Source organism: Simochromis diagramma, unplaced genomic scaffold, assembly GCF_900408965.1.
Source record: "Simochromis diagramma unplaced genomic scaffold, fSimDia1.1 OVJJ01000596.1, whole genome shotgun sequence".
NCBI classification, from domain to species: Eukaryota; Metazoa; Chordata; class Actinopteri; order Cichliformes; family Cichlidae; genus Simochromis; species Simochromis diagramma.
Window position 1 is genome coordinate 12,920,028 of NW_024387245.1, and position 23,697 is coordinate 12,943,724.

At 39.9% G+C, this 23,697-nt stretch overlaps 1 protein-coding gene across 1 annotated transcript; it reads left to right on the forward strand.

Moving 5' to 3' along the window:
• Positions 1–400: 400 nt before the first annotated feature.
• On the forward strand, positions 401–19,485 carry LOC120714115 (sodium/glucose cotransporter 1-like). Its single transcript, XM_040000165.1, has 15 exons — positions 401–1,770; positions 2,527–2,598; positions 4,762–4,866; positions 5,056–5,115; positions 5,208–5,312; positions 5,405–5,510; positions 11,202–11,282; positions 11,375–11,583; positions 14,267–14,411; positions 14,529–14,627; positions 14,711–14,861; positions 14,936–15,104; positions 15,901–16,116; positions 17,930–18,035; positions 18,145–19,485. The coding sequence occupies exons 1-15, from the start codon at positions 1,624–1,626 to the stop codon at positions 18,351–18,353; spliced, it is 1,980 nt and encodes a 659-aa protein (XP_039856099.1). The 5' UTR covers positions 401–1,623; the 3' UTR covers positions 18,354–19,485.
• The last annotated feature ends 4,212 nt before the right edge of the window (positions 19,486–23,697 follow it).

Consider the following 23,697-nt stretch of genomic DNA (forward strand, 5'->3'; position numbering starts at 1 on the left):
ATAACAGGCCTGAAACTAAATACTGCAGCCAGCTTTAGGTTTAGAAACATTAAACATTTTCTTATAACTCCCATTAGCAGAAATGAATGTTATTTTCAGTTGTCCCAGACAATCTTTAATTATGGCAGATTTGGCCATGCTACATGCAGTCCTATTCCCATTGTTAAACACCTCTAAACACATAGCTACAGTTCTTTCAGGCACAGGGGTTATAATCACTGGACTTAAGTCTTTAGAAACAGAGTCAGTAGAACAATAATAGTCTCTTTTACTAGGCAAACCGGAAACAAAACCCTCCTAATTCAGCTCTGCTGGATTGGCGGTACATGGAACTGATATGGAATCTATAGTCAGTACTATTTTAGTCTCAGCTCTCTCGGTTCTCAAGAGAGCTGGTGGCAAGAAGCCGCCATTACTCATCCCCGCTGTTTGATCCGGCAGCGTGGTGCAGAGGAAGCCGCTGGGTAGCCGACTCCTCATTCCCAGTTCACATTCTGGCCAGAAACATGGCCGGGCAAACCTGCTGCTGCGGCAGGGTGATGACTGGAAACCTGGAAGGCAGTAACGGGGAGGAGCCTCAGGGTGCTGACCTTAATCGCTGGGATGCCAGAAATACAAAACGAAACTGAACTGGAATACAGAAACCTAAACCAAACACACAGAGAAACACATAGCCATGAGGGAGATCGCAACACAGGACAGAGGGAGACGCAGACATGAATGAGCACGAGGGAAAACGAGCGAACAAACCATGGGAGGGAACACAACTGAACATGATCTAACTAACCAGACAGGTGGAAACACTGTCACAATAAAACAGGAAACACTGAGACGTAGACTGACACGAGCTTGACAACAGGACATGGAACAGACATGAAAACTTAGAACAGACTGGGGAGACGAGATGGGAAAAAAGGAGAGAAACTCTGGAACAGGTAAGGGAGACAAAACAGAGACACCTCTAAGACTGCAAGGGCAACAGAGAGGTAGAGAAAACACAAGACAGAGAGAGGTCGAGAGAGCGAGAGAGGGCGAGGGAGGGCGAGGGAGGGCGAGGGAGAGCTGATGGGCTGGGGAAACATGGGTAAACATGCCAGACAGGGGAGACATCGAATGAACACAAGGAGGGGGACCATGACAACAGAAAAGGAAAACAAGACACAAGGACACACATAAACAAAAAACACACAGAAGACAAAGACACAAGGGCAACCTAAATAGACAAGAAACTAAAACATAGAATAAACTCAAAATTACTAAATAAACCTGAATAAAGACCAACCAACCAGAATACAAAATTGACACCAAAACAAAAGAACTCAAAAACACTGTGTCAAATGACCCAGGATCATGACAGTTACACATTTTAACACATTTTTCAGGTCAACATTGTTGAATCAGTAACGTTCATATGTGCATCCACCTTCAGCCAACTGGAGTATGTGTTAATGTCTTAGACAAACCCACTCTTTGTTTTCACTTCTTCTACATCTACACTATCTACACTTCCTGCTTTCATCTCCCTCTCACATGCACACCAAAGGTTATAAAGGTAATCGCTTTCTGTAAACGCTTCAAACAGAGCCGACTCAAACAACACTGCTGTTGTCTGTCTCAGCTAAAATGTCTCAAGATTATTCTTATTTTGGATTCTCTTACATAAACAGAAATGCAGAGAATGATGCAAAAAACACCACGGCTCTTAATAATGCTGCAGATATCTCTGTTATTGTGGTGTACTTCCTGGTCGTCTTGGCAGTTGGAGTTTGGGTAAGTTTTGCAATCACTTTTAAAACTAATTTCTCTGCAATTCCTCAATAATTTTATAAACTGTTTCCAGCTAAGAAGATTTAGTATAGTTTGTATGTTAATGTGTCCTAATGTGTCTTACAACCCTGATTCTAAAAAAGTCAGGACACTGTGTAAAACGTAAATGAAAGCTAAATGTAATGATTTGAAAATCTCATAAATTCATATTTTATTTCTAGTGGAAATTTCAAATTAACCTGAAAAAACATGTACCATTAAAAAAAAAAATCCTAATTATGAATTGGATGGAGGAATTTTGTCCCATTTTTGTCTAATAATATAGGATTCTAGCTGCTCAACACTCTTGGGTGTTCCTCATATTTTTGCCTAAATGGTTTGAGTTGGTGAAAGGTCTGGATTAATGCCAGGGCAGATCAGTCTTTTCTACTATGAAGATATCCTGTTGTGATAGATGCAATGAGCATTGTCTTGCTGGATAATACAATGCTCTCACTGAAAAAGATGTCGTCTGGATGGGAGCATGTGTTGCGCTAGAATCTGCACATACAACACCTTGCAGCATTAAAGGTTCCTTTACAGATGTGCAAGCTGCAACGGCATAGGAAGCAAGACACCCTCATACCGTCGAGTGACTGAATGCTGTTAACAAGCCATGTTTTTCTTCTCCTCTTTAGTCTGGATGTCTTTGTTCCTTCAATGTAGTCTGTTACAGTTTTGCACATGGATTTTCTAAAACGTGCCTTTGTCCTGTTACAGTCTATGGTCCACACTAACAGATCCACTGTAGGTGGCTTCTTCCTTGCAGGGAGGAGTATGGTATGGTGGCCGGTGAGTATCTTTATATCTAGAATTAGATCCTTTACAGTATTCTTCCTGCATTTAGAGCCATTAACATTTTTTTTATTGCTGTGTTCAAATGGAAAACAATGTGATGTAAGCTATCATAAAAGAAGCATTTTATGGCACAGTGGTGGCTATCATAGTCACGTCATAGCAAGAGTGTCCCCCAGGTTCAAATCCTAGCTGTGCCATTCTGTGTGAGTTTGCATGTTCTCCCTCTGCCTCCAGGTATCCAGCTTCCACCTGTAGTCTAAAGACATGCATTTAAGGTTAGCTGATCATTCTACATGGACCATGGATGTGAGATAGATAATGTGCTGTATGAATGCGTGGTCAAATTATGACTACACATAAAGCATGTTGAATGCACAGGGTTTTCGAAGGTGCCTGGTTTCATCTTATAATCCTAAAAAATGCATGTTAGGTTAATTAGTGATTGTGTTCTTATATCTGGAATGTGTTATTAAGATTTTGTTTTGTATGATTTGGCACCCTCTTTGGGCCACAGTTGGCACTTGGGAAGCTTGTTATGCCCAGCTAGTAGTGATGGGAAGTTCGTTTTCAGACCTTTTCAGAGTCCTGGCTCTTGTGGCATGTCTCCCAAAGAAGAGCTGGCTCTTTTGGCTCCCAAATGGCTCTTCATTTATTATCATCTGTAGCCTCACATTTTAGCCTTATTTGGCAAATATGAATGCTTTGTGTGTTGACAAACCCTTTTGCATTGAGTGTTTTTATGAGAAACCTTGTAATTGCATAATTTTGTGCATTTGTTCACACAAAAACAAAACGCTGCAAACAAATCCACAGAACAGAAACAGAGCCAGAGTAGCTGTTCAGTAGCCAAACAGTTTGTCCTCAGTGCAGGTTGATATTCAGAAAAATCAAATGCCTCAGCTTGAATGGGCTGATGCGGTTTCTCCACTTAGTTAGTGTCTGCTTCTTTAAACTGCAGCCAGATGCTGCTTTGTTTATGGGTGTCAGTCATATTTACCGCTGTATATCATCTCACTGACTGACTGAGGGGTAGTGATGTGTGGAGCGGTCCTGAACTATCAATGCTTCCATTACCAGCGTTTCATGTTGCAGGATCAATTCCCATATGAAAATATCAATAACTAATTTGATTACACTTTTCTAATTTTAAATTTTTTACATTTTTAATTTAAATATGACTTACAGACAAAAGTAAACTCCACAATTAGCGGGACATTTGGCAATACCCTTTGGATAGGAACTACAATCGCCTTCCGCCTCTCATTCAAGTGCGTGCTAAGGCTCCACAAGAGTGTGAGTCAGTGAGATACCCAAGGCACAAAACAGACCACAAAACACTCAGTCTTGACTTTGTTCACAGATTATAACTGCATTTATGTTCAGCATATAAATTATGCTGTGTTCAATGTGTGTGGGAAGACAGTTAAATACTGTAGCAATGCAAAAAACCTTGTTAAAAAAAAGTGGGGTGCTGGCTCTCACTCGATGGTTCGATACAAGTGCCCAGTAGAGGTGAAACCTTTGGCCATGAAGACTGTTTTGAAGCCTGAGGAAGAGTGCTGGTATCTTCCATTGTTTGGAGTATACCATCTGCAAAAGCCTGGACAAATAAGGGTTGTTTTTGACTCAAGTGCCAAACACGAGGGGGTGTCATTGAATGATGTCCTTTTGGTCCAGACTTGAACAACATTTTGGTTGGTGTGCTACTGCGGTTTCTAAAAGAGCCCATAGCAATAACTGCAGATGTGAAACAGATGTTCTACTGCTTTACTGTAAGGGACGATCACCGAAATTACTTACACTTTCTCTGGTACTGTGACAATGACCTTGCAAAAGATGTGACAGAGTTCTGCATGACAGTGCATGTGCTTGGCAATAGCCCCTCGCCAACTGTGGCGATGGATGGGCTACAAAAAGTCTAGTTTTGAACAGAGATTAAGACTAGTAAAGTCGCATATAAATATGATTTATGAGGTTATATGAGATTAACAAATCATCATCATTACTTCTGAGTAATCAAATGTGTAAATCATTTACAATTTATACAATATACTGAGATGTGGGCTAGCATAAAAAGCATAACCAAGTTGATTCTTGAATGAAGTCTCCTTAATTTACAAATGGACCTACTGACAGATTTAACTGTGCTCTCCACAGATCGGAGCATCGCTGTTTGCCAGCAATATTGGCAGTGTCCATTTCGTAGGAATTGCTGGTACTGGTGCAGCTTCAGGAATAGCCATTGGTGGATTTGAATGGAATGTGAGTAACTGTTCCTGAGCCACTGATTCATTATCAGTTTTTATTTAAAATAATTTCTCGCCTCTGATTCTGTATCAGTTCATGTCAGCTCATAGTTCATTGATTTTTATGAGCGCTCCATCGTGCAGCGGACAGAAGGATGAAAGGAAACAGGGTTCCTGATTATTGCATATTTCTTGTGTGTTTCAGAGTGTTTTTGCGATTGTTATCCTGGGATGGATCTTTGTGCCCATCTACATTAGAGCTGGGGTAAACAAAAGCCCTCATATATACATTTATTTACCCTTTCTAAATAAGCAATGATTAATGAGTAAAATCTCATGTTTTGTGGATGTATTTAGATCATCACCATGCCTGAGTACTTGAAGAAGAGGTTCGGAGGACAGCGCATTCGCATTTATCTCTCTCTTCTCTCCCTTGTCTTATATGTCTTCACCAAAATTTCAGTAAGTTCCTGAAAGAAAAGCAGAGAATATTTCTATTGTGCCTGTTTTGGATAATCCTAAATGAAATCCCACTTTTTTTTCTCCCCATTCAGGCAGACATTTTGTCTGGTGCAATTTTTATCCAGCAGGCACTTGGGTTGAATATCTACCTCGCTGTTATTGCACTTCTGGCGATTACGGCACTGTACACTGTCACAGGTTTGTACACGGGAAAAAAATCATTTCCTATTTTACTGAACTTACAAACAGACATTTTCCTCATAAACTACCCAAAAAGTAATATCTACAGTTATATTATGACTGGGGTAAAGTCTTCTCAAGGCTGTATGTGGAGATGTAGACACACGCCACACGCGCACGCACACACACACACACACACACACACACACACACACACACACACACACACACACACACACACACACACACACACACACAATCGCTCTCTTTCTTCAATGTTGGTTTATCTTTGCTGAGTTGCTGTGGTTGATTGCCATGGACTATGATAAGCCTGAATTGGCCTTCTGTTGCTGTTTGTAACAACACATCCACAATTACAAGTTTTAAAGAATGAGTAGTTACATACAGTGGCCCCTAGAGACAAAGCACGTACAAACTCCAAAACACTTGCAAACCCCAAAACACATCGGAAGTGCTCCAGGACGCTAGGGGCAGTGTTGAGCTCGATTTGCAAAATAAACGGCAAGTTTGTCTGTATGGGACGGTCTAGTTTCCGTCGCGCTTCCCAGGTTGCCTAGCAACCATGATACTAACCGCTGGAAACGTGTCATACAACTTTGTTTGACAGAAATGAAGGAGAACATATTTTGTTCATTTGTTTGTTTGTTTCTACAAGAGCTTTGTGTGATTTGATAAGTATCTGAGGCTGAGACCACAGGACAGTAAAACATGATTTTTGGGCTTCATTTCTGTACTGAACAGTCATTTAAGATTAGTTAGTAAATAACAATTAGCTGATGTTGTTCATGAGACTAAAGTCATATCACTTTGGTAATGTAAATATAATATGGCCAATATTATAGTTATTATATTAATCATTATTAGCTATTACAGCAGTGAACATGAACTCTGTACCAAACACTGAGCCTCAGTACAGATTCAAGTTGCAGTTATTTATATGTCTTATCACCTTAAATCTTCACTCAAAGACAAGTATCTTTGACAGTGCATATATAGGTGTATCATATATAAGAGACAAATGTTGTTCCTTCAGTATGTTGGCATTACTAAATTTGGCTCATTGCTTACATATATTTATAAAAAGAAAATGTACAAGCTGTGATAACTGTTTCTGATAAAATGAAGAGTAGACTGATATACTGAATATTCCTTTATTGGGTGAGAAAATCAGACCATGTCATAACTGCTTTAAGTCATACAGAATAGATATCAGAGCCTTAAACAGGCTGACTTCTGCTAAATGGGTCAAACTGGGCAGAAAGTATACAAACACGTAACATCCTTATAGAATATGATGTAACACTATAGATCAACTTACCTCAGAATATATAAAGCATATAAACAATTACAGCAATATGATGCAACAAACACAGCAGTGCTACTAATGCAAAATACTCAAAGCTTCATAGAACTGAAACAAACATTTATTTTTAGCTGCATTCTGCTGCTGATACATACTTTAGGTTTCTGAACATTAAACTTGTTTCTGCCTTTCATAGTGTGTAACTTGAAGGTCCTGAGTACTTTCTCCCACACTGAAAACACTGGAATGATCAAATTATTTGAACATTACCTAATAAGACTGATTCAGGACAGACAATTAGTGATTCTAAACTTTTCTAGCAGTCCTTCACAAACAGGGAACAGTCTGTCTATTCTCTCCATCTGTCAGCTGCTGCTGGCTCTTCCTCCTCCTCTTCCTCACACACTGTTGAGTTTGTCCTGGTGGATCATCAGGGGTGCAAAGCCTCACAGATGATGTGCAGCAGTGGGTCCCTCAGTCTGTCCTCACTCTGGACACTTGCAGTTGTCACACATGGAAATCAAATGTGTGATAAGCTGCAGGATTCAAACACAAGTGTGACTTATAAATGAATGTTCATACTTTTATTACACAATCAGAGAGAAAGAAAAAGAGAGAGAGTGCAGGACAGACAGACAGGTGACAGTCTCAGGTGTATACACTGCTACAAAACAGCACAAAAGAAGGAGGATTTAGTGTTTGTGTTATTACGAAACAAGAAGAGTTCCCAGATGGTACAGTGGACACATGTGTGACTCCTGTGATTAAAGCATCTTTCTTTCAGCTTAACGAGTGAACCGTCAGCTCGTTCAAACACACGTTAAAGTCCGTTTGGCTCGACACCACCGAACAGAGGCAGCAATATAACATAGCTAACATTAACAGTGCAGTGGATCCTGCTTGTGCTGTGATATTCAGGACTGCAAACCGAGCAGCATCACTGACTTTCAGCTTGTTGTGTTTGTGGATATATGACTGACTTTAATTATCCACAAAATCATCACATTCTCTGTAAGATTAAAGTCAACTATTGAACGGCGTATATTTTGAAGTAAAGGCTTTAAAACCAAGTTAGTACAAACATTTAATGTTCTTCATTATAAAAACACTTGCGCATAAATAAGTGACATAATTATGGAAGCCCGTTTCCGCCACTAAAAAAAAAAAAAAGGATCCATAACTCAAAATTTCGAGTTATTTTCTCGAAATTTCGAGTTATTATCTCGAAATTTCGAGTTATTTTCTCGAAATTTCGAGTTATTTTCTCGAAATTTCGACATATTAACTCAAAATTTTGAGAAAAGCAACTCGAAATTTCGAGTTAGCGCTGCTAATCAGTAATCTACGTGAATGACGTCATTTCCATGTTACCCGGAAGCTGAAGCCCTCAGCTACAAATGCTACAGCTAAGCTACCGGTATTACATCCAGTCGTGAATGCACAGATTGCTGAGTGTTTTCAGCCTGGCTTCACAAATGATGAAATCCCTGTGTTATTAGCTGAATCACATGGTGTTACTATCAGCAAACATACTTTAATTTGTTGGGATCTGTTTTTGAGTGCGGGGTCCTGCGCCATATGCTTCCGGGTAACAAGAAAGCAACCTCATTCACGTATATTTTTGATTGGCAGAGCTAACTCGAAATTTTGAGAAAATAACTCGAAATTTCGAGAAAATAACTCGAAATTTCGAGTTATGGATACTAGCTTTTTTTTTTTTTTTTAGTGGCGGAAACGGGCTTCCATACATAATATTCAGTACTTACTTCTGAAAGTTTACTCTTCGGCGGCTCCGCTTCCGCCGTTTTTTTCGGCAAAATTATCCACACCACTGCCGCGCTATGAAATCTGGGATATGTTGGGCCATGAAGGCTACACCGACCCATCCTTAAAATTCAGGGAAATTAAGGACGCACTTGACGGCCGCATTTCGACAGCCTTTGAATTGGGACAGCCTTCGTCGTGTCGCTGTGACTAGTGATGCGCGAATCATGAACGAATCGTTCAATACTCGAGAATCACATTACTGACTCATGAATCATGATTCACAAGCCCAACTGACTGACTGACTCATCCCTGTTGCTGTTAGCAGCAATGTATCTAGCTTATAATTAAAATTGTGGAGAAAAACACAACATCCAGTATCGTAACAAAAAAAATTCTGCTCTGAACTGGAAGAAAAAACCCTGAGTAGAAGCTCACATCAAGAAAATAGCTCCTCGGTTCACAGTAGCATCGCTCTGCTAACATGCTAACAGCACATTTGAGCTACTCACCCCTCCCTTCCTGTGCTGAATCGTAAGCGAATCACTCAGGACTGGCTCACCCCCTCCCTCCTGTGCTGAATCATAGAGCCAACGAATCACTCACTCGCTCACCCCCCTCCCCCCTGTGCTGAATCATAGAGCGAACGAATCACTCACTCACTCACCCCCTCCCTCCTGGCTCACAGCTTCCTCTTCTTCTTGGTTGGCAACCAATGTTAAGGGGCATTACCGCCCCCTGGCTCACAGCTCAGTGGACATTTAGATGAGAAAATATATATTTAACACATTTAAGGAAAATACTAATAAAATAAAAAATAAAAATATATTAAAATAAAATAAAAATAAATAAATGTTTATTAAGCAATTTTTATAGGAAATTGCTTAATTTTAGAAATGTTTTTGCTCTTTTTTGCTCTATAAAATAGTTGTTTTCTTTTAGAATCATTCATCTTAGCAGTAGGATTTACATGAAAAGAGAAACAAATTAAGTTTGAGTGAAAATGTACATTTTTTGCACTCTCTGGTCAACTGACTCAGTGTTGCAAATGACTCAAAAATCCGATTCACTTTGGTGAGTGACTCATTAAAACTCGATTCAGTAAAAAGAATCAAATTTACCATCACTAGCTGTGACGTAATCGGCCTTAAAATGCGTACTTTAAGGCTGCAGACCCTGAATTGGGATACAGCCCAAATCCGGTCATTGGCTGTATCCCAATTCAGGGTCTGCAGCCTTAAAGTACGCATTTCAAGGCCGATTACGTCACAGCGGCGCGACGAAGGCTGTCCCAATTCAAAGGCTGCTAGAAATGCGGCCCTGAAATGCGTCCTTCATTTCCCTGAATTTTAAGGCTGTGGCAGTGTAGACTTCGTGGCCCAAAATATCCCAGAATGCATAGCGCGGCGGTGGGTGTGGATAATTTTGCCGAAAAAAAACGGGGGGGTCGAAGAGTAAACTTTAAGTAAGTACTGAATATTATGTCACTTATTTATGTGCAAATGTTTAATAACGAAGAACATTAAAACATTACTGTTGGCCACATGTCAGCAAAGTTATGTGACATTAGTGACGTTTGTACTAACTTGGTTTTAAAGCCTTTACTTTAAAATAGACGCCGTTCAATAGCTGAGCTTAATCTTACAGAGAATGATCAAAGCTCATGTAGAAAGAAACAAACAAATGAACAAAAGATTTTCTCCTTCATTTCTGTCAAACAAAGCTGTATGACACATTTCCAGCTGTTAGTATCATGGTTGCTAGGCAACCTGGGCAGCGCAACGGAGGCTAGACCGTCCCATTTCACAAGCCTCGCACTTCCGGCCTTAGCGGTCTTTGAGTACGCGGCCCTTGAGGATCGTTGAGGCTGCGTACTTTAAGGCTGCAGACCCTGAATTGGGATACGGCCATTGGTACGTCCTGGCTTGTGTAGTTACTAGGTAACAAAAGCTCAACACTGCCCCTAGCGTCCTGGAGCACTTCCGTTGTGTTTTGGAATTTGCATGCGTTTTGGGGTTTGCATGTGTTTTGGAGTTTGCAAGTGTTTTGGATTTTGCAAGTGTTTTGGATTTTGCATGTGTTTTGGAGTTTGCAAGTGTTTTGGAGTTTGCATGTGTTTTGGAGTTTGCATGTGTTTTGGATTTTGCAAGTGTTTTGGAGTTTGCATGTGTTTTGGAGTTTGCATGTGTTTTGGATTTTGCAAGTGTTTTGGAGTTTGCAAGTGTTTTGGAGTTTGCAAGTGTTTTGGAGTTTGCATGTGTTTTGGATTTTGCATGTGTTTTGGAGTTTGCAAGTGTTTTGGAGTTTGCATGTGTTTTGGAGTTTGCATGTGTTTTGGATTTTGCAAGTGTTTTGGAGTTTGCATGTGTTTTGGAGTTTGCATGTGTTTTGGATTTTGCAAGTGTTTTGGAGTTTGCAAGTGTTTTGGAGTTTGCATGTGTTTTGGAGTTTGCAAGTGTTTTGGAGTTTGTACGTGCTTTGTCTCTAGGGGCCAACGTAGTTACATAATGACATGATGAGTTTATTGAAGAGGACTTTTTTATGTATATTAGTGCTGATAAAATCTCAAGTGATTAAGTGAAGATTTTCACAGACTGATAACATCATATATTTTATCCCAGGTGGACTGGCAGCAGTGATCTACACAGACACTTTACAGACCTTTATCATGCTTATTGGATCATTCATTCTGATGGGCTTTGGTAATATGAAAAATTTTACATACAAATTATTTGTTGAAAAGTTACAAAAATAAATAATAATGTTGATCTAACTTGCACATGATTTTCCTCAGCTTTTAATGAAGTGAAGGGATATGAGAACTTTGAGAAACTCTACATGCAAGCTGTCCCCTCAATCACGGGTAACATCAGTGCAAACTGCTATGAGCCCCGGCCAGACTCCTTCCATCTCTTCAGGGATCCACTTACAGCAGACATCCCATGGCCTGGTCTCGTGTTTGGACTCACTATTCAGGCTATCTGGTACTTTTGTACTGATCAGGTGAGTTAAGCAAATAAGCATTGGGCAGCTCAACTGCAGTTTTCAGCAACCAGTCTGTAGTCAAAAACTGAGACAAATTCAACTGATTGCCTCGGTGTGTTCATATATTCATGCTAGACTGAATTTAAATAAGGAGAGAACAATTGGAAGAAATTCATGTTAAGTTATGTAACCTAGAGGTGGTGAAGAAAATGCAGATGGAGTCTTGGATCCAGCTATGAGTAAACAGGATGAAGCAGAGATGAGGAGGACCTGGGCTGAATGACAGACAAGCACTGAGATTTAAAAGTATGCAGAGAGGAGAGTAGCAAGGAGAGGGCAGGGGAAAATGATTGGACTAGAACAAGGATGTCAGGACTCAGTCTGATGTGGGAAGTGGATGTAAAGAATAGACCGAATGCCCGGGAAAGCAGGTAGATGAGTGATTATAGATCTTCCTCATTAATCTTACGTGTAAAGTCATTTCAATAACAAAAGATTATTTTAAAGAACTGAACATAATTTACAAAGATACAGAATTCAATTAAGTTATTTGGCAATTAGGCTATTGATCAATGGTCTTTGATCAATGGTCTTTGATCAATGGTCATAACAATTTGCATATTAATGATCAAGAAACTAACCTCACAGCCCATTGTTCATTCAGTGGGCTAGTTTCTGTCATTGTGCCAATGTACTGTATATAAGGTTGGGCTCTAGCGTGGTGGCAAAATAAAAACCTAGAAACTTGGCTTGATACAAAGTACACTACAAGGCCGAGAATCCTGCGTGGCAGCCTGAAGAACATAACAGAACATTTCATAAGCAGTGACTGGTGTTGTGGTGCTTGCGGTGCGCACTAGAGTGAGAGAGAGAGAAAAGGTGTTGGTGGGTGCATAGTTTGGGCCAGAGGTTATAGTGACTACTGAAATGGAGTGTCGGAGTGGCTTACTTGGGCAGAAAGACGTTTAGGCTCAGAGGGGGAGGCAGAGGTCCGAGTGGGTGGCAGAGGAATGACCTGAGCTTTCTAGGCCCCTGTGTGGGATGGTGATAGCAGCAGGGCAGGCAGGTAGTGCGGTTGGTGGTACTCCCTGGAGTGTGGCTGAGAATCCTGAGAGGTTTTGTGTCCAGAATCCATAAAGGTGAACCTTAGTGTTGGTGTCGTGGTGTAGCAGGCTGGTAGAGCTAGGAGAGAAGATGACAAGGTAAGCATACAAGGACAGTGAAGCTGGCGATTAATACCTTCCATTAATTGGAAGAGGCAGGGAACCACACAGGTCACACCAAGCTGCTCGCACCCTCAAGCCCTTCCCCTCCTAGTCTTGAACAATTTTGTCTCATTGGTTACCTGCTAATTCCAGAGTAGGCATTTCCTTCTTAAAGTCAGGACATCAATTTCCATACCAGTCTTTTTATCACAATAAATCCACATCAAACAGATTAAAATGGATCCTCCCTCCAGTGTCTTTTGATTATTTTAAAAGCAACCTTCCAGGCTAAAACTATTTCCCTTTAAAATGTTAACTTCTCTCACTGGAGTCTCCAATTTCAACTGGCTTCCCTGCTGCAACTGTGTCCTACAGATGTCGAGTGGAAAGCCAGTCTTGAATTTGCTATTAATGTTCATGAATGAATGAACCTAATAGAAAACTATAAGGCCAGGATCCCAGTGAACATTTTGATAGGAGGAAATATGCAGTAGGTCTCAAGCCAACTGAAGACCAGCATTCTTACTCAGATGCCATCAGTGAAAGAAACCATAGCATCAAGCGATCACCTCCACTGATACTCTTCCATGTTAGGAGCCCTTGAGTTTTAAAGGTGATCTGAGGACTTAAAATCACTTGAGAGTGAAATGGATCTCTTTTCACTTGCAGTGTAGATAATGCATCCAGTGATGTTCAGCTTCAACCCATTGAACTGCATTCTGATTCAGTCACAGGTTTCACCTCATAAGCTGACCAGGTGCAAGTTCCCAGCAGAAACATGCTCACTGTATGATTCAGGGTGAAAGGTCTTGTACCTGGGGAGCAGGTGTGAGCCTTCAGCCTAGAGAGAAAGATAAGCCATTCTCCTAAACTGATGAGCCAGTGCGTTGAACCCTGCAATGCGTATGACAGACTGTCAGATGTGGTTTACATGGTGTGGCTGGTCGAATAGAAAAGGGTGGTTGTGCTCCATCGTGACTGTCATGCACTCAGGGCTCCAGCACTAACCCTAGACTCTCAACCCAACTTGAGAGACCACTGAGAAATCTTCTAATCTGACTCAACGACAGTGTTACCTCCCCCAACATCTCAAAGATTTTGACACAGACATGTGGGTTGTTGGGGACAGCTAACCACCTAGGTGAGGGTTGTGTGGAGTGTGGGAGTGTCTAAATCTAATTTCCCATCATGCCTCTGAAACACTGTGTTTCATATTGAATTTAAGAAATTTATGTTTACTGTTATGTAACCGGCTGGAAGTACAGTATTAGTATGCTTTTTAAATGCAGAATAAAAGAGCACAGCCTTTGGAGTTGTAGGGTTTACAGCAGTATTTGAAGATTCAGTGCCTCCTTGTGAGTTTCTTGCTTTCTGATTTCTCAGCTTGCTGCAATAATGTGCAATTACAATACTTCACACTGAATCTGGCTCTATGAGTAAATGTATTTTGTTGCTTACCACCACTGAATTGTACTACCATTGTTTCCTAATTATAGGTGATTGTGCAGCGCTGCCTCTCTGCCAAGAGTCTCTCTCACGTGAAAGGAGGTTGTATCCTATGTGGATACCTGAAGATACTGCCCATGTTCCTCATGGTTTTCCCCGGGATGATTAGCAGGATCCTGTACGCAGGTGAGTGTGGTGTGTGGTTTTAAGAGTCTGTTCTATGTACCTTATGTAGCAAGCTTACTGGTATATTTAAAGTTGTGATAAATTGAAATACTGTGGATTTTCTTGCCTTTAATCTAGATGTGGTAGCATGTGTGGATCCAGATGAATGTGAAAAACACTGTGGGACCAGGGTGGGCTGCAGCAACATTGCTTATCCGAAACTGGTCGTGGAACTCATGCCTAAAGGTTGGTGACCTTTGTCTTATTTATTCTTAATAATTGCAGATTTTTTTTATATTTCTACTTTTTAATCTGTTACTCTATTTCAGGCTTGCGAGGTCTTATGCTGTCTGTGATGCTGGCCTCTTTGATGAGCTCCCTTACCTCTATCTTCAACAGTGCCAGTACTCTCTTCACCATGGACATCTACACTAGAATCCGTCGCTCTGCTAGTGAGAAGGAACTCATGATTGCTGGCAGGTAAAACACATTTTTGCCATTGATTGCAATGAGAAAATGATTGCATTGCATGACTGATTGCATTTTTTGTACAGAGTTTTTATCTTGGCCCTGATTGGTGTGAGCATAGCATGGATTCCTATGGTGCAGGGATCCCAAAGTGGTCAACTCTTTGTCTACACTGAATCCATCACCAGTTACCTTTCCCCACCTGTTGCAGCTGTCTTCTTGCTTGCCATTTTTTGCAAACGTGTCAATGAGACTGTGAGTTGCCTCCTTCAGTGTTTGCTTGACTTTTTCATGAAATAAGAAAGAAATCTGTTCTTCACTGTGGTTTTGTGCAGTGAAAGAGTCCTTCACATACCTCTGGGATTTAGTCAGGAAAATGTTATCAAGAGCAAAGCTTTTGTCATTTGTCACTTGGGGAAAAACTGTTTTTATGCCGAGTGTTAGGGACAAATGATTAAACCAATCTGTAAGTCTGTAGAGAAAAATAAGCCAAGTAGTTCATAGCTTGGCTCAGTAGATGGACTGGGAATAAAATAGAGCTGTCAGAGTGCTTCTTGGCAAAAGTAGTTATTTCCACCCACAACCACTGAAAAAGTTCAATTAATAAGTTGTTTAATCATTCCAGACATCCCAGTAGGTCCTGACCAAACAATAGTATAACACTTGAGCAAAAGTGGTAAATATTCCTTCATGAACTGTCCAACTACTTTTTGTAGACACATTTTTTTATATTTTGGATCTGTACATGTACACAGGATGCATGTTAGCTAACAAGAGTTACAAATGCTGGTATGTTAATATACTGTAAGAATCATGATTCCTGCTTCCTGTTCAATATGCATCCAAATGTAGCGCTGATTCAATCTCACTTTTAGCAAGAAGCATTTATCCAAAACTATTTCTTCAAACACAATATTATATATACATATATATGTTGCTATCTATTACTATTTTACTATATTGTATTTATTTACCATTTTTAAAACCTTTAAACTTTTTAAAAGTGTTTCGATATAAAGTAATATTTGTCCTTTTTTCTTTCTTTCCACAGGGTGCATTTTATGGCCTCATAATTGGGCTGTGTATGGGCTTGAGCAGGATGATTACTGAGTTTATTTATGGGACAGGTAGCTGTGCTATCCCCAGTAACTGTCCCACTATCATATGTGGAGTTCACTACCTTTACTTTGGGCTCATTCTGTTTGTCATCTCCGGCATCGTCATGCTGGCAGTGTCTCTCATGACCAAACCTATTGACGACAAGCATGTAAGTTTTTAATTTAAGACACCAAGATACCAATGCACCTATAAATTGTTGTATAGAGCATGAGATTTCATGGTCATTGATCACACATCAATGACATAGAGGTGTTATGTCTGTAGCCTAGCGCAGCCTTGAAACTTTCTTCTCTTTGTTGCTCCTGTCATGATGATGAGGAACATACTGCTATCCTATGAAGTCTGACAGACATCCACCATCACATGAACTCCATTATTTATTTGTTTGTTTTTTTGTCTTGGTATCCCAGAGCAGCAACTGCCAGTCGCCTTTGTGAATCTAGGTTCTGATTGGAAACAGATATTTGTGACATACTTGTAAAATAGCCAATGCTCAGTTTATGTGATTGACACTGAAGATATTTACACAGAGGAGCACATTGATAATATTCATCAGCTAACAGTAAAGATTTCGGATGAACCAAACTAGCCAGATGTGGTCAAGTGCTGATCCAGATCTTTGGTGACCTACCAAGTCCTGATGATGCTGCTGTTTGCTTGTCTGTTACAACCATTCAAGCCGTGGCTCAGGAAGACATCGGTAATGAGTTGGTTCTGAGATACTTAGAAGAACTAGGTGCGAGGTAGTGGTGAAGCAGGTTTTTTGAGTGTTATTCAGAGTAAGGTCCAAAAAGCTCAACATAACCCCAACACTCACAACGACACCCAACTAAGAATGGTGGCACATCCCCCAACACTGTAACTATTGATCAATTGATCATGGTGAACCTACCTACAGTGCACCTTTCAGTGCTGTGGTGGACTTTGATAGTATTGATCTCACTCTACTAAACCCAACTCAGATCTAGAAGCTCTTGGTCAACACAAACCAAATCACGCACCTTTGCTGGCCACACTCCCTTTCCCACTGGTGAGGTAGACTATGAAGCATGACAGACTCAAGTAGATCTCCTTCTTCGTGATTACCTTTATAATGATGAACAAAAGATGAGTAAATACTTTGAAGGTTGCTCAGTCCAGTTGCAGAAGTTGTTAAGCTTCTTGGTGCGAACTCCCTACCCACTGCTTATATTAATCAGCTTCAATTAATATAAGCAATTTAGTGTTGTAGAGAAGTGTTGTTTGCAGCATTTCTCAGATCCAATCAGAATAGTGAGGAAAAACTGTGAGCATTCTTGAAAATACCCCATCATTGCAAACAAGGAGGGGCTCAGAGTTGATCCCCGACTTAATCCCACCCCACCTTGCATCCATCTGTTACTTCTACCGCACTCCACACTGTAGTTTCACTGCTCTCTTACATATTAATCTTACATACTTCTCTGCCACTCATGACTTCTTCACGCGATACAACAGTTCCTCTCTTGATACCCTACCATATACTTTCTCCACATCTACAACACCTCCCGACCTCTCATGATCCTGTCTGACACTCTCTTCACTTCTACAACAGTATACACATACTCTTAGTTTGAATCCATCTCCAGTGCTCTTGGCCTTGTTTCTATTCTATTTGCTCTTTTGCACACAATACATCTACCTTCTTCATTATATCAGCCAGCTCTCTCTCTTTACCAGCCATAGTCCCTACATTTAAAGTTGCCTCTACACTCCTGCTTTTTTCTTCCATCTTGCTGCCTCCTAACACACCTTCCCTCTGTCCTCATTCTCTAGCTTCCACCAGACTGATCTAGTATGGAGATTTAACCTGCTTCAGCCTTGATATTTAAAACTCTGCTGAGTCTCCTTGTTAAACTGTGTTTAATCACTTATTAAGAAGTAAAATAAAATGATAAATTTTCTGATAATATTTTTCACCACATTTTGTGCTGTTTGACTAGTTGTATCGACTGTGCTGGAGCCTGAGGAACTGTACAGAGGAGAGGGTCGATCTTGAGATGGATGATTGGACTGATAACCAAGATTCCAACAGAGTGGGCTCAGACGGTAATGAGCTGACATACGCAGCAGAGTAAAATATAGCACAGTAAATATGCATCCATGCATATAAACAAATACATGCAAACTTTCGTTTGTCTTGTTTCTTCTTTTGCAGATGATGAGCCTGGCTTCTTGAAGAAAGCGGTGATGTGCTTCTGCGGCCTGGAAACCAAAAAAGCCCCCAAGCTGACTAAAGAGGAGGAGGAAGAGCTGCAGAGGAAGCTGACAGACACCTCAGAGGTGCCTCTGTGGAGGAACGTAGTCAATGTCAACGCCGTCATCCTTCTGTGTGTGGCTGTGTTCTGTCATGCCTATTTTGGCTAAGAGAGCTTATTTCAACTGCTCTCTGACTCTCTAATTTATACCTCTCTGACCTGTCTTCCCCATGTGATGTTTTGTGTAATGTATGTATGGTCAAAGGGTAAGATGGCGCCGCCATTGCGTGCCTTATGAAATTTCCCCTTGTGGGACTAATAAAGGTATATCAATCAATTAATTTATACAAATTTAACAGACTGCTCAGTAGGCCTCAGCCCTAAAACCCTGTTTAAACCTTATATGTTTAGAGCACTGTGTTTTTCTTTATCGCTTCTTGATATTTAAATGTTTAAGTGAACCAGTAGACAGTACTGTAATAATACAGTGGTATGCAAAAGTTTGGGCACCCTTGATAATTTTCATGATTTTCCTTCATAAATTATTGGTTGTTTGGATCAGCAATTTCATTTAAATATATCATGTAGGAGATGAACACAATGATATTTGAGAAGTTAAATGAAGTTTATAGGATTTGCAGAAAGTGTGCAATAGTTACTTAAACTAAACTAGGCAGGTGCATAAATTTGGGCACCCTTGTCGTTTTATTGATTTGAATACATTTAGCACTAATTTTTGGAACATAAAACTTGTTTGGTAAGCTCATTGACCCTTGACCTACATACACAGGCGAATCCAGTCATGAGAAAGGATATTTAAGGTGGCCAATTGCAAGTTTTTCTCCTCTTTGCATCTTCTCTCAAGAGTGGCTACATAGGAGCCTCACAACAACTCTCAGATGACCTGAAAACAAAGATTGTTCAATATCATGGTTTAGGGGAAGTATACAAAAAGCTACCTCAGAGATTTCAGCTGTCAGTTTCCACTGTGAGGAACATAGTGAGGAAATGGAAGACCACAGGGACAATTCTAGTTAAGGCCGGAAGTGACATCTCAAGGAAAATCTTAGATAAGTAGAGGCAAAGGATGGTGAGAATAGTCATAGCCAACCCACGCACCAGCTCCAAAGACCTACAACATCATCTTGCTGTAGATGGTGTCACTGTGCATCGTTCAACTATTAAGTGCACTTTGCACAAGGAGATGCTGTATGTGAGATGTCTGTGAAGGTTCTCAGTCATCCAGGTCATCGTAGTCAAAGGAGCTTGCAAAGAAAAGCGTCTGGACTTCTTTAAGTTGCTTGAAGACGTTTCACCTCTCATCCGAGAAGCTTCTTCAGTTCTAAGGTCAAATGGTGGAGAGTCCCAGATATAAAACGTGCGGCTATCCTAAATGGGCATTCTTAAAGTCAGCAAAGAGGCACAGAAAAGAAGACCAGACACCAGCGAGGGAGGATAAGAAGGACAGACGCAACAACATTGTCATCCCCTATGTAGCCGGTGTATCAGAGAAACTCAGGAGAGTTTTCTCCAAGCATGACATCCCAGTATGTGAGAGTAATGCAGAAGAAGCCTTTTCTGTGCACATGCCACAAACAGAGTCGTTTGAGGTATGCTAAAGCACATTCGGATAAGAAAGGTTAATTTTGGAATAAGGTGCTCTGGACTGATGAAACTAAAATTGAGTTATTTAAGCATAACCAGAGGCGGTATGCATGGAGGAAAAAGAACACAGCATTCCAAGAGAAACACTTGCTAGCCACAGTAAAATGTGGTGGCGGTTCCATCATGCTGTGGGGCTGTGTGGCCAGTGCAGGGACTGGGAATCTTGTTAAAGTTGAGGGTCGCATGGATTCCACTCAGTATCAGCAGATTCTGGAGACCAATGTTCAAGAATCAGTCACAAAGTTGAAGTTGCGCCAGGGCTGCATATTTCAACAAGACAACGACCTTGAACACTGCTCAAAATCTAAGACATCCAGGCAGAGGATCAAGTACAACATTCTGGAATGGAATCTCAGTCCCCAGACCTGAATATTACTGAAAATCTATGGTGTAACTTAAAGGGGATTGTCCATGCTCGGAAACCATCAAACCTGACTGAACTGGTTATGTTTTGTTGGAGGATCTACCAAATGTTGATGTAAATTTAGTTTAAGTAACTATTGCACACTTTCTGTAAATCCTATAAAACTTCATTTCACTTCTCAAATATCATTGTGTTCATCTGCTATATGATATATTTAAATGAAACTGCTGAGCCAAACAACCAATGATTTATGAAGGAAAATCATGAAAATTATCAAGAGTGCCTTGATACCTTGCCCTGTGTCATGTATTACTGCTAATGTTCATGTGATCCATTCCCTTCTCTGTCAGCTAATTCAAACGGCTCTACACTCTTGCACTTATAAATCTCTGTATTCTGTATCATTACTACTGTATCAGTGTTGCAATTATTATATTTGAAAAGCACTCTCCTTTTTTTTTTAACTCTTTGAGGTATTTGAAAGCTTAAGTGAAGTAAACTGTGCTGTAACATAATAACACATATTAGACCTCAAACAAGTTTAGGTAATATATAAATATTTGCACATTTATATGTTATCTATATTAACGGTAACTTTACAAAAGATCTTAAATGGAGCTGCAGGTTTGTCTTCACTCCAAAACAATTAGTGGAAATCTACGATTTTATTTTTCATGAATTATAATGGATGAGACTTAACATTTTCAGACATAATTTAATTGAAGGTTTTGTGTTTAAATGCTTCATTGTGTGTAAAAGGAATTGTTACATAACTTTAAATGGAGCTTTATATTTAGCCACTCTAAAGAAGGTCTCTCCACTCCACAGCAATCTGTGCATGTTTAGATTTACTATTCACCACAAAAATGGTTCAAAAGTTTATCCCAAAATAAACTTTCATAAAGTTTCTTTTACTTAAAAACTAAGGAAACAAACATTTTTAACACGATCTGTTCTTCATCTGTGTGAGCTTAGTGCCATGTGGCTCGTAAAGCTGTTACTTTAGAGACACCTGTTGCTTGCTGATAGTACTTGCTCCTTTTTACAGAGGTTCACTTCATAGATCATATCCCTAAGTTGACTTTGTGACGGAGATCAGCACAAAACTACAAAGTAAGAGATATTTATTTTGTTCTGCATAAGTCTCCCTCTTTTTTAGGGCTTTATTTTTACTTACAAATTTATATTTATGTTCTTTTAATGGAAAAAGATGAAGATCTGTCTTTGATGTTTTGAGAGAGATCGATAGATCTATCACTCAATTTATAAAAACATTTTTGGAATTGGATAAGCGTTAGAAAAGAAATAGATGGATGGTTACACTGTTATGTGAAGGCTGTGTGCAGGCAGGAATAATGGACCCAAAATGCAGATGCTCAGAGGCACAACGTGAACTCAAAACAGCTTTAATGCTGAACTCAAAGTAACAAACTTCCAAAATACAAACATTAACGCAGGCAGGAAAAAAACAAAACACACAGCATGGATGAGGGTAGATAAGAGTAGATCGCAACACAGGGCTTAAATACACAGAGGGAGCAATCAGGGAATGGGCAACAGGAGGGAAACACAGCTGGGGCAAATCAGGCCTAACGAGACAAAGGAAGCAAAACACGGACTTTCAAAGTAAAACAGGAAACATAACACAGAGACGCGAACTTGACAAGGGGATACAGCTGACAGGGGAGACAGAGCAACTAGAGAACACAGAGACATAAACCATAAGACATAACTCTAACAAAGAAACCAAAGAGTAGAAATGATAAATAATATAATAAACTCAAAACCCTGGGTCAACGACCCAGGCATCCTAACATACACATTTACACTTAAATAAGAAACTTTTTTTTTTGCTGCTACAGCTTTATGTTAGCCTGCTGTTATCAGAGAATGATAAGATGAAGGATTTGTATGCTTTACTTGACTGTTTTATTGCACTTATCAGAAGGTAAAACACCTGTAGGTAAACAATGTTGTGAACAAAGACCCTTCCTGATTTTCTTATTGTAATATTTATCAGACTCTCATATTTCAGATCATTAAACACATTATTTTATATTCAAATACAAATAAACATAAAAATGTAATTTTTAATTCATTAGCCACATTTATTAAACATCCAAGTTCAATATCACAAGCCACAACCAGGCCTCATTACACCTGCTACACCTTCTGAATCAAGAAATCACTGAAACAGAACCCGTCTGTCAAAATGAAGCAGTCTAAAAGATCTCAAACATCACGCCATGACCTAAAGAAACTGAAAAACAGATCAGAAGCACAGTAACTGACATCTATCAGTCTGTCAATTGGCAGGCTGGACTCAAAGGCAGGACTCTGACAACAGGGTAAATTAAGCTATTTAGCAGATAAACTATTTACAGCAGGAATTAATCCACAGTCTATTCACCAGATCTAGCTCTAACTATAAACTTTATCAAAAAGAAAAGTTTCAAGTCTAATTTTGAAAGTAGGGAGGGTGTCTGTCTCCTGAATCCAAACTGAGAGCTGATTACACAAAATCCTTCTGAGCTGTCCCACCATCTCTATCCACACTAGCCTCCAGCCTCCAAGTAATGTAGCGAGTAGTGTAATGAAGTACTTCTCATTTTTCCCAACACTGATCATAGCAAAGAGGGGAAATACCTCCAACAATGTGTTATCCCACATTATCTGAATGATATCGACATTCAAAATAAATAAGACATTAGTTTAATAAGCAGAGATCATATAGACCAACTGAACATGATTTATGGGGATAAAAAAAATTCAATTTAGAAGCCATTTGATTAGGCAATTGGACTCCAATGACCCAACACAGCAGAACAGAATAACTGTTTATATTCATGGACTAGAGGAACAAGCATTGAGTTTGGCAGTGTGAGAAAGAGGAAGTGATGTAAAGAATGCAACTGCAACTGAACACACGGGAATACAAACAAATGAGTGATAACAGATCTTTCCTAATTGAACTTAAGCTTAAGCTTCATTTATTGCAACGGTGACACTGAGCTTTTGAGAACGAAAAGCTCTTTGTCAAATGTTTTTAAAGGTGGCCTGGATTATATCTATGCTTAAAAAATATAAGAGATTATTTAGCATATGCTCGCTTGAGATGCTGTGCAACAGAACTTTATGGCTACGATGTTCTCCCGTTTACAGCTGCACACTGACTATTTTTCGCAGCAGAAAAATGTCCAGCATGTCACAGTAGCACAGTATCAATAGCATTGGTATCAGGTGATTTTTGCGTACACATGTAATGATCTCTAAGCAAACAGTAAACAGAAAACAGCTTTCTTAAAGCGAAATGAATGAGATTTATGAAGCTGAACTCCAACTCTGTTCAGGTTTTCCGCACTTGTAAAATAATTTCACATGGGTTCAGATTTGTGTGCGAATTGGAGCATGTATTTATGAGTGCTCAATAGCTAAACACAAATCATTGTACAGATTTATAAATCTTAGTTTATGCTTGTGGATC

Bases quoted from the DNA above. Each gene is read 5' to 3' on its own strand.
- LOC120714115 (XM_040000165.1), top strand. From the start codon at position 1,624: ATGTCTCAAGATTATTCTTATTTTGGATTCTCTTACATAAACAGAAAT. The intron at 11,584-14,266 runs GTGAGTTAAGCA...TCCTAATTATAG, and splicing joins GGTACTTTTGTACTGATCAG to GTGATTGTGCAGCGCTGCCT. The intron at 16,117-17,929 runs GTAAGTTTTTAA...CTGTTTGACTAG, and splicing joins AACCTATTGACGACAAGCAT to TTGTATCGACTGTGCTGGAG.